The sequence below is a fragment of the Mastigoproctus giganteus genome, chromosome 6 (genome assembly GCF_048544385.1).
Source record: "Mastigoproctus giganteus isolate SK-2022 chromosome 6, ASM4854438v1, whole genome shotgun sequence".
NCBI lineage: Eukaryota > Metazoa > Arthropoda > Arachnida > Uropygi > Thelyphonidae > Mastigoproctus > Mastigoproctus giganteus.
Window position 1 is genome coordinate 36,509,419 of NC_143580.1, and position 12,385 is coordinate 36,521,803.

Sequence of the window (12,385 nt, forward strand, 5' to 3'; positions counted from 1 at the left end):
CAGCTTGGAGATACGGTATACTACAAGACATCCACGATACAGGCCTCAGAGGACATTTACCGCACTTCATCCAAAACTTTATGAAAAACAGAACATTTCAGGTCAGAGTACAGAACATCATGTCAAAAACATATAAACAAGAAGAAGGAGTCGAGTCCCCCAGGGGTCTGTCCTCAGTGCTATACTATTCATCATAAAAATAAATGGCATCACAAAACAACTTCCATCCACGGTGTCGCATGCACTATATGTAGATGACTTCAGTATATCGTATCAAGCACAGAATATGGGAACAATAGAAAGGCAACTGCAATGCGCAATTAACAAAATCAGTAGTTGTGCCCAGAAAAACGGATTTAGAATTTCACAACAAAAAACAGTCTGCGTACACTTCTGCAGGAAAAGAAATTTACATCCCGACCCTGAACTAACAATAGAAGGTCACAAAATACCCATCAAACAAAGCGTAAAATTTCTTGGACTCACTTTAGACAACAAGTTAACCTTCATAGAACATATAAAGCAATTACGAATACAATGTATGAGACGGCTTAATATCCTTAAAGTCTTAACATCACTATCTTGGGGAGCAGACCGTTATACCCTGCTCAATCTGTACAAAACACTAGTAAGATCAAAAATAGATTATGGAGCACCTGTTTATGCTTCCGCCAAAAAGAGCGCCCTCAAATGGTTAGATCCGATTCACCATAGTGCACTACGACTAGCAACAGGAGCATTCCGCACATCACCTTCATACAGTTTTTATACAGAAGCGAATGAACTACCATTGTTCCTCAGGAGACAACAGCTGGCCCTACTCTATGCATACAAGATAACATCCACAAGAAATCATCCGACTTGGGCATCATTATTCTCACCAAAATGGGAAAACATATATAGGAATCGCAAAAGTACAAACAAGCCTCTAGGAATCAGACTGCAAGAGCTACTGACAACATATGATCTTAACATTGATAATGTTGCAAATCTTGAAAGGCACATAATACCACCATGGATAAACCACTCCGCAACTTGTGAACTCTCCACGCAAACCTGGAATAAAAATAACTTATCAGACATTAACTTTCAACAACTGCATGCAGCACATAGAACTAAATATCCCAATCATTTACCAATATATACAGATGGATCAAAAGCAGAGAACCATGTAGGAGCATCGGCAGTATTCCCAGACACTACACTGGCACGCCAACTTCCAAAAGAATGCAGCGTCTACACTGCAGAATTAGTAGCAGTTCAGATAGCCCTGGAGTACTTCAGAACCACATATCATTTGAGAACAGTAATATACTCTGATTCATTAAGTGCAATACAAGCCATTCAAACCACGACCAATACAACCCATCCAGTTCTAGTGCAAATTAAACAGATATTAACAGACTTAACAAAAGAAAAACAAGAAATACTTTTCTTGTTTTTCTTCAGGCCACAAAGGGATAAAAGGAAACGAAGAAGCTGATAGATTTGCAAAATCAACAACTAACCTTCAGAAACAACCTTTCCCAGTCCCGTATCAGGATTATAAACCAATCATTCAAAACCGCTCTCTGACACAATGGCAAGAACTCTGGCAAAAACAAACTTCAAATAAATTATATAAAATAAAACCAAAAGTTGAACATTTGAAAACAAGCACAAGGAAATCAAGGAGAGACGAAGTTGTTCTGACTAGACTACGAATTGGACATACACACCTCACACATGGCTATTTACTACGTGCAGAAGAACCTCCAAGATGCCAAGCATGCAATACTACCCAAACAATCAGACATATACTCATAGAATGCCCAACCTATGAAAATGATCGACGAAAGATTTTCTCAGCATTACATAAAAAAAAGAAATCAAGACATCACCCTCAGAGATATCCTAGGTGACGAGGGACGTCTATCAGACATTTTCAGATTCATGCAGACAATCAACATCTACCATCTACTATAAATAATGATAGAGTATATAATCACAGAAAATATTTAACTCCAGTTAATACGACAAGATATAGAGAATGAATATACATACAAAGACATAATATAACAAATGAACTGGCGCATTATGATCTCCGTTGTCAATGTGCCAAAAAACAACAAAACAACCAACCAACCAATCGAGGTGGTCATCTACCCTACACCTGAAGCTCTCATAGACACCCAGTAAATAGTCCCCAAGGGACCGAATACACTTATTACAGCACACTTTTGAAAACTCATTTGCTGTGATGGTATTTAGTTCTTCTGTCACATTCTTCTGAATGTCATAAACACTATCAAGTTGGTCTCAATTTCTACTTGAGAAACGGAAAAGTCTGCTGGATCCAACTCAGGAGTAAGGAGGGCGGTTGAGCACCGCAACTTGCTTGCAAGCCGGAAATGTCTACATGTTGATCGCTGTATAAGAAGGCATGTGGTCATTCAACAGCCTTTAATTAGACTGTTACACATCTGGCCATATGTACTTGATTCTTGCCAACAAGTGTTTAATTGCTGGTAACAGTTCTTCCTTTCTTCTGGAATGAATTCCTTATGAATTATCCCTTTGTGATTGAAGAAGGCAATCAGCACGGTTTTCATACACAATTTCTGAAAATGAACCTTTTGGTGTTGTTGTGCTCTGTGATTGCCATTTTGTAGTTTGTATTTTGGTTTCAGGATCATAGTAGAAGTACCAACTCATCCTCAGTGGTAATGCTGTTTAGGAAGTGCCATTTTTGCTATCATCTGTTAGAATAAAATGTTTGCAAGCATTCAGTTATCAGAGATTTTCCTCATCATGCAAAACAGTGTGGAACAAATTTTTTGCAAATTTTTCTTTTCCCCAAGTCTGTGATAATTGTGGTAATAATTTGCTAGTAAATTGTGCACTTTGTCTACCAGTTCACAGATATGTGTGTGTGGGAAAATGCCTCATCCCCACATGCTGTCATAACATTTTGTGTGTTTCAGTAGGACTTTTCCTGCCTTACACAATACTTGTTGACCTGTCTTTCCATTCTTTGGTTTCTGGCAGACTTGGGACATGATGCATAAAGAATGTCCATACAGAAAAGTACTCAAAGCCAACTGGTTTGGGTTGGCAGAACTGCCAAGGTCATACTTCTGCTGCTCTTCTCTTATGTTTTCTCCCAGAGCAGTACTCATGTTAGATATATATCTATATTTTAATTCGGTCTCATTATTTTTTTGCCACACTCTGTACATAGTTTCTTTAACTTTTCTTTGGATAGGTTAGGTTAAGTTTATTAACTGCTTTATAAAGTTATCTTAGTAATTAATTGATAAGGAGATAAATTAGAATAATGTATTTTTCAGTTCTATTAATCACGGAAAAAAAAAATTGAACATGCCTGAAATGTAATGCACTGTGTAGATTAACTTGTTTCTTGAACTGAAAGGATCAGTAATTAATAATAATAATGCAGGCCTACTTCTATGTAGACCTGTATTATTATTATTATGGCAAACACTGTGACAAAGCAAAATGAACAAGTTTGTTAATGTATGCAGTGCATTACATTTCAGGACGTTAGCAAATAGTAATTATTCATGATTTATTTTTTAAAAAATGCCATTAAAAAGCAATAACTTTTATGCATGAATTGAGAAATTGTTTCTGTGCACCTGCCACATTGCCCTTTCATTCCTCCAACCAGTGTGTGGCAACACACAATATCTAGTAGTCAGCTATAATATACAATATATAGATAGCCTGTGTGATGATGTGTATGAAAAAATAAAAATAATAATTGCTTAACAAATCTCTCTAAAAGAGCGAAATGTAAAATTTTATGAAAATCCATTCACTAGTAGTAGAGTTATTACATGTGGACAGAGAGAGAAACGATTGAAGACAATAGGTGCTTTGTGCATACACTCCTGTCTAAAAGTTTGGAATCACTCCCCCCCCCCCCCCCCCAAAAAAAAAGTTTTTATTAAAATAGGACCAAAACTTGCTTACCAATTTTTACTAAAGTATTTTCTATTATTTATAAAAATCAAAAAACTTATATCTAAGAAATTCCTAGAATATTCAAGAATATAACAGAAAGGTGTAGAAGATTCCTGGATGTGGTAGAACGTTGTAGCACATTATAGATGTTTTGCATTAATATAAATTGAGGACTGATGATATATTAAGGAGTCCTTATGTGCTTTGATGTAATGACTAGATCGTAGATATAGCTTAGTTTGTTGAAAGATTCACCACGTACATAGTAGTTATGAAATTTTTAACAATTTAAAGAAATTATAAATTTAACAATTACTAAATTATGAGCTTTAAAGATTTGCGTAAGAAAGGAAAGTGCACCTTCCATTCTATGGTTGTCTAGTTAGAAATTATGTATTAAAATAAATTAAAGTGAGATAAACAGCTAATAGCCGTGCACGAGTGACTTTCGAAATCCTCTTCAGTTAGCTATAGTGGGGAAGAGAAGAGCACGCGAAGTGTGTTATATACTGGTTAAGTTCCCAAAATGCATTTCAGTGCACGTATAAACTTTATACATGCTAAATTCCAAATGGGGGAGAAGTTGGCTGGAGTCTTTTTGTTTAATATGTGGAACGATGTGTGGCGCTTGAGCCACCCAATAATGAGAGCTCCATTTTGAAGAATTTTATAACTGGAATTTAGTTTAACTACTGTAATAGCTGAATCGATGAGTGAGTTATGATTGTAAGATTGAACATGTTGTGTTAGTCTGTACTTTATAAGTTATATTTGAAGCCTTTAAAGTGATAGTATATACGTGTGTTAGAAAAGTCCCAAATTTTGCTGTTGTACTGCCTATGTAACATGCTTGACAATCTGATTGACATCTAATCAATTATATAATGTTATTATAATCCTGTTCCCCATATTCATATGTTGTCTTGTATGAATTAAATTTAGAACTTAATTTATTATAAGATGTAAATATTAATTTGATATCTGTAGTCTTAAAAACCTGTTGTAGTTGTCTAGCATATTGTTGATGGTATGGGAGGGTGTAAAAAAAGGTTTGTGTATCTTATTCACGTGGTTATTAATTTTTCTAGGGTTATTAGTACTGTTATAGACTTTAGTAATGGTTTCTTTTATTAGTTGTAATGGGTATTTCCTGTCGATAAATTTTTTGGTGAGGTATTGCAATTCTACGGATAGGTCGGTTTTGTGTGACTATATTTGATAGCATTATATATCTGATTATAGAGAACTACTTTTTTGATGTATAGAGGATGGTGTGAGTTGTAATGTAAGAACCTGTATGTGTGTTCTTTCTGTATATTTTGGTGCCTAAAATTGTACTGATTTTGTATATGGTGAGATTTAGAAAATTAATTTTATTATTGGTTTCTACTTTGAGGGTAAATTTGAGTCTCATGTGTTAAATAAAGTGTCGATAGTGGTGGTTTTAGCACATATAAAGTTTCCACGTGCACTGAAATGCATTTCGGGAACTTAACCAGTATATAACACACTTCACGTGCTCTTCTCTCCCCACTATAGCTAACTGAAGACGATTTCGAAAGTCGCTCGAAATCATCTTCAGTTAGAAGAAGATTTAGAATTAAAGTGAGATAGACAGCTATTAGCTGTCTATCTCACTTTAATTTATTTTAATACATAATTTCTAACTAGACAACCATAGAATGGAAGGTGCACTTTCCTTTCTTAGGCAAATCTTTAAAGCTCATAATTTAGTAATTGTTAAATTTATAATTTCTTTAAATTGTTAAAAATTTCATAACTGCTATATATGTGGTGATTCTTTCAACAAACTAAGTGGATTACTAAGAGGTGAGTGCTGAAAATTAAGCTAAGCTATATCTACGATCTATAAATTGAGGAGTAAGAGCTGTAACTTATAAAATCAATAGTGCCTGAAAAATAAAAGCAAATTAAATAAAATTAAATTAACATATACAAATAGTACTTAATGCTATAAATCCTAAGATTTTAACTATGTCAATCACGGGCCAGCAGTCAAAACCAAAGGAAATACAACAAGTACGGCCTCCATTTCTGTTATGACATATACATAGCAGGCAAAAATAGCGAGCAGATGTATATATCACAGCCAACCCGACAGAGCCCAAAAAGAAAAAGCATAAGAAATCAATCAAATATAATTCAAAATAAAAGTAAAATGCAAAATTAAAATAAAATTAATACCAATTAAATCCAATTGAAGTAAAATTGAATAAATAGCAAATAGCCCTATATGAATTTTAACAAAGGAATTGTAATATTAAGACGAAAGGATATAGTCAGTGGTGAGCTATAGTGGGCTCGCGAGAGCCCATTGTTATTTTTTTTGAAAATTTGCGAGCCCATTGTTGAGAACATCATTTATTTTACAAATGAAATCCTGAATGCAATTATTGGGTATGCAGAGCCGAAATTACGGTGCAACGAGTGGGTCACCATCTCCAGCATTCGATTGGTTGTGTGTTTTAAAATTGCTTCATTTTTGATTTAATTACAGTCAGACTCTGTTTAACAAACTTCTTTATAGAATTTTTTTTTTTTTTTCATTCCTTTTGGTAATTACATTTAAAATAGTTTCCGTTGAACAAAAAATTTCCATGAAACGAGCGGATTAGGAGAGACAACTGTGTATGCATCGTTCTCACCTTTGGCCTTTAGGTAATTAGAAAGCGAGAATTAAGGGTTAAACTGATTACCGTTTCACAATGTTAGTGGTGTCCCTAAAACCTGCAATCATATACCGAGAAGTCACGCTCGTCAATATGCTTTCCATAGCCACTCAGAGGATTAAGCAGATTCCCAACACGGATTATAGCCTCTGGTCAACCTGTGTTGTGGTTCTCCTTTACTCCTACAAACAGGCTGTTTTTCGAAGAAGTGGGTGATCCATGCCTTCCAGTAAATTTCTATTGTCTATGTTTACATGGTCACAGTAGCTGAATATCCACGTGATTCCGATATTGTGCACAATATTCAAAGAACTAGTGACAGACTGACAGTAGCAACTTAGAGGGGTTCAGGCAACTAAAATATTATACGAACTTTGCAAAGAAGAAATTGGCAGATTTTGAAACTTCGTCTAGGCTTTTACTGTGAAGGAAATGTTCTAAAATATAATGGCATAAGGGCAATAATTAAAAAAAAAAAAAAAAACTGTATGAATTATATCACAAATCCAAAAACCCTGCGCAAATTAAGGATGATTGCTGAAGAACTTGATATGGAAACTATAAAGATCAGTTGCGTGTTCGAGCTACGATGAACAGCTCGTTGCTTGCGGATGGCAATTGCAGGTTGAAAGAATTATCCTGCTTTGTGCAAACATTTTGAATCAGAAGTTAAATATTCGGGATTATTAAACTGACTTTTCAATGTGGAATTTCTTAACGATTTAGCACTAGTGATCGAATCCTGCAGCACAGAGTAGTAAGATATCTTACTATCCTGTGTCCTGCAGGAGCTCTCTTACCTTTCAGAAGCTTTACAGAATCACTATGGTAAGGCTGACCAGGCTAGCAGGGTGGGTAAAGTGCCTGCCTGGCAACCCAAAGGTTGCGGGTTTGAATCCCGCCTCAGGCTTGGATCAAAGTACTGCAAAAACCTTGAGAGGTGCATTATGGCCACAGAAGCCGATGTGCCAACAACTACCAAAAGGGAAAAAAAAAAAACACTATGGTAAAAGCAGATAAATTAATTATTCGAACCATCAATGCTATTGCTAATTTGAAAAATTCCGAAGGAAATTACGCTAAAATTGAGAGCGTGTTGAAGTGGAAAGAATTTGAAGGAATCAAAATCAAAAGTAAGAACACATTTAAAAAATTATCTCTTGATAAGTAATTAAATACATTGTTTTATCCTTAAAGGATAAGTTATTAATGCAACAGAGCGATTTTAAATTAAATAATGAAAATAATGATTCCATTGACGACGAGGAATTGAAAGAAATTTTAAACATATGCTACTCGGAATCGTGGAATATGAAAGAACTTTCGTCTCGGTGGCCAGACGGTGAAAACCGAATAAGAAATTTTTCGGTTTTAAAGAAATTTTAAAGTTTTCCGATAAAATATGAAATAAAAATTAAGGATTTTAGAGGTTTTGTCAAAGACAGTTTATCTTTAAAATCGAGTTAAATTCCCTTTTCAATTAAGAAAGCCAGAAATATCTTTGAAACCATTGCAATTAGCAGTGATGAAGCTGAGCGAGCTTTCAGCATAATGAATAATATTGAGTGAATGAATGAATATTGAGTGAATGAATGAATATTGTTGACAATTAAGACATCTATGTTGCAGATTATGACATCTACATGGAAAACCATTGCTTCAGTTTGATTCAGATCGTTACATGAAATCATCGCTCCGCTATTGAGCAAAGCAGATCGACAACAAATATTAATAAAGTAGTAAATTGTATGTGTTAATTTTTAGAATAAATTTTTCTTGAATATTTGTGTAATCATTTTTTTTTTTTTTTTTTTTTTTTTTCATGTAATAAATATTGTGGAATGCTTTGTTATTTGTGATATGGGAAATATTTCGTGTTACTTTTTATTCGCAATATTAGAATTTTATCATGAAAAAAATGTATCCATTATATTTCCCTAGTTAAAAAAAAAGAGGAATAAAAAAGTTGCGTATGTGCCGATCACACATGATAGATGGTTTATGTGAAACAACCTCCGCGTTTTTTTTTAGGTACATTATTTTGATTTGTTTATTGATTACGAAATTAAAGAGCTTTTGTGTTGTAAATATTTTATTGAACATTCACAAATTTTCATAATTTCTTGAAGACAAGATACAATGGATTTATGACAACTAAAGTAAGAGATGTATACTTGCGAGTGCAAAGTATCTAAATATCTGTAAAATAGCACCGATTGATGTACTGATCTTGTAGTTGTAGTTGAAGTGACATACGCAGCTGTTAAGGGCACCTAACAATGGAATGTAACAAAAATGCGAGACGAAAAAAGAAATTGTTCACAAATATTTGTATTGTTACAGTTATATGATAAACACTTGTATTCTCGCAATCATCATATGACAAATACTTGTATTGTTGTAGTCATACTCACTGCAGTAGTAACTTCAGAAAGTATGATTGTGATGTCATACTCTTCAAAAATTCTAAAAAGAACTCCAGATTCTATCGTATCCAGGGATCATTGTAAGGGGAGGCATGAGGACCAGACTTTTACGTCTTTTTTTTTTTTTTTTTTTTAAGACAGACCTTATACACATACACTGATATGCATGCCCCATCTGTCCACCCCCCGAATCCGCTACTGACTCGAGATATCATCATACCGGCAGTTACCAAAAATGTGTCACGTGCACTAATCTGCGCTACTAGAAGTGCAAGCGTGAAAACCTCTGGTGAAAACAGTGGTTGACGTCACTTCCGTGACTGATCAAATCACTCGGTAGAAAGTCGGAAAAACTGCGAGCCCATTGTTAGAATATTCAAAGCTCACCACCGGATATAGTCAAAATATAACAACTTACTGTGGTGCCAGAGGACCTATTTACACCTTCTCTTCCCCCCCCCCACCATACTCAGAGTTGCTTTAATGGTTATAAATTTACTGGGAACTAGCTAACTTTTTTGGTCACCGATACAGCCTTGATAGTTTGCATCCCTGAGCCCATTTAACCATCTCCTGCTTTGCACCACAGTAAGTTGTTGTATTTTGATTATATCCTTTCATCTTCATATTACATTTCCTTTGTTAAAATTCAAGTAGCGCTTTTTGCTGTTTATTCAATTTTACTTCAGTTGGATTTAATTGGTATTAATTTTATCTTAATTTTGCATTTTACTTTTATTTTGAATTATATTTGATTGATTTCTTATGCTTTTTCTTTTTGGTCTCTGTCGGATCAGTTGTGATATATACATCTGCTTGCTATTTTTGCCTGCTACGTATATATTATAACAGAAACGGAGGCCGTACTTGTTGTATTTCCTTTGGTTTTGACTGCCGGCCCATGATTGACATAGTTAAAATCTTCGGATTTATAGCATTAAGTACTGTTTGTATATGTCAATTTAATTTTATTTAATCTGCTTTTATTTTTCAGGCACTATTTTAATTATAGTGCCTGAAATCTGTCGGGTCAGTTGTGATATATACATCTGCTTGCTATTTTTGCCGCCGCCTCCGTAGCCAGGTGGGAAGGAGCAGCAGTGCGTAGCACACGCTTCTTGATTAGACCGGGGTTCGAGCCTGTCACCACCAAATACGGAGGATGCGGAAAGGTCAGGGCATGACCACCGCATATCCCGGAGCAATATGGCCTTAGTTGCTAATGCTCCTAAAAACCAAATAAACAAACAGCTATTTTTGCCTGCTACGTATATATTATAACAGAAACGGAGGCCGTACTTGTGTATTTCCTTTGGTTTTGACTGCCGGCCCATGATTGACATAGTTAAAATCTTCGGATTTATAGCATTAAGTACTGTTTGTATATGTCAATTTAATTTTATTTAATCTGCTTTTATTTTTCAGGCACTATTTTAATTATTCCCATTATAACTACACCTGACAGGTCAGCTCCCCTTCTCATACACTTGTCTAATCTACATATGTATAATTCATTATGGTTGCTGGGTATTTCTGCTATCACTAGGAGTGTCCTAGGTCCATAAATCAGCTTAATATATTAATTTTTTATTCATTTTTAGCCCTATGTTTTTTCACTACAACTTATTATTATTAATTATATAGTATATGCGCTGCACTCACTCACACACACACACACACACACACACAGAGCGTATTTAATTACTTATGTATATGCCATATATATTAAAAATAATAAAACTATAAGTATTGTCTAAGAATCAAGTGCTAATAAATATGTTTTTTCAAATCTTTCAAAAACCAGAAGGTATATGCTATTCACCTTAAAAAATTGAGATGGCATACAGTGTATACCCTCCACTACAGCCCTAATTTGATGGCATCTATATGCCACCGTTTCCAGCTTCTTCCATTCTCTTTTTGTTAATTTCTTCACTCTACCCAAACCTTTCCTGCTCTGGAAGCATCATGGCATTTCCATTTGGTGATTATTATGAGCCAACATTGATCTATGGTGTTGCAATTTTGCAGCAATGGCACAAATGGATTGATTTTCAACACATGGCATCCCATGATGTCATATTGGCAACGGAGAGCTGGTAGTTAGTGACTATGAACCTCCCGATGGTAGTCACTAATCTTAACGCCTTGGCCCATCTACTTTATTTCATTGATCTAGTTACTTCTACCATGGACAGTTACTTTTGTGTTTGTCAGGTCTGGTTCAGTTTTCCGAATTCCAAGAATGTTTGGATACTTTTGGCAACATAATTTATATACCAGCAGGTGTCCTAATATGTAAATTAGTAGTTGTCATTGAACCATTCAGTAGCAATTAATTTTAATTTTTGGATCATTGAAATGATTTAAAAAAATGATCTTGATTAGCTTACTACAAAATGTCTCCTACCCCCAATACTTTTTAATAGGTTTTATTTAGCAAAGCATAGTGGACGTCAGTTAACATTACAACCTCAGCTTGGTTGGGCAGACTTAAATGCAGTATTTTATGGTCCCCGTAAAGAGGAACAGGAAGGAAAGGAGTCTTCATCATCAGTAGTATCATCATCATCTTTATCGGTTCTCTCCCCTGCTCCAGTAATAGGAGAGCAACGAAATTGTATTCCAAGAAAACATATTATCCAAGTTTCTACATACCAGATGTGTATTTTAATGTTATTTAATACCAGAGACAGACTGACATATGAGGTAAGCATTTGCTATTTTAGCTATTATTTTATTATAGCTAAAATATTAACTTTTTTTTTTTGATAAAAATTATTTTGTTGGGATTACTTATTTTATATAAGATTATTTACACTGAATATATGAGTAAGAAGTTTAGAAGTTTCACGGTTTAGAATAAGCATAATCTAATATCCCCTTTTTATCTCCTGTATTTAAACTTTGATTTACATTTTTATATTGGTTTTGGTGTATTATAGCTTTAGTTGCTGATACACCAAAATACCCCAAACCAAACCATATCACATTTTTATTTTATTTTTTAAATAATCTAAAACTTTTGCTTATGAAAGCAATGTTTACTGGGAAACCTATCTTGGTCAAATGTGGTTCCACTCAGGTATGACCAACATTCAGAAAATGGTTTTAAAGTGTCTCATTTTTATGCCTATATTGAGTACATACTTAACTATTGCATTGCATTATTTTTGCCATCATGTTAAGCTTCTTGAAGCACTTTACAGCAGGCCCCCGTTATAACGCGGTTCGCTATACGCTGATTCGCTATAACGCTGTTCTTATATTATAATCCGTATCTGACTATAATGCTGTCACAGA

General features: G+C 34.6%; 1 protein-coding gene across 1 annotated transcript in view; it reads left to right on the forward strand.

Annotated features, from left to right (window-relative positions):
- Cul3 (cullin 3) overlaps window positions 1–12,385 on the forward strand; it is a 344,806-nt gene that overhangs the window by 230,959 nt on the left and 101,462 nt on the right. Inside the window, exon 13 of the mRNA XM_090375913.1 lies at window positions 11,512–11,791. Coding sequence (XP_090232039.1) covers window positions 11,512–11,791 — 280 coding nt within the window. The remainder of the gene's footprint in view (window positions 1–11,511; window positions 11,792–12,385) is intronic.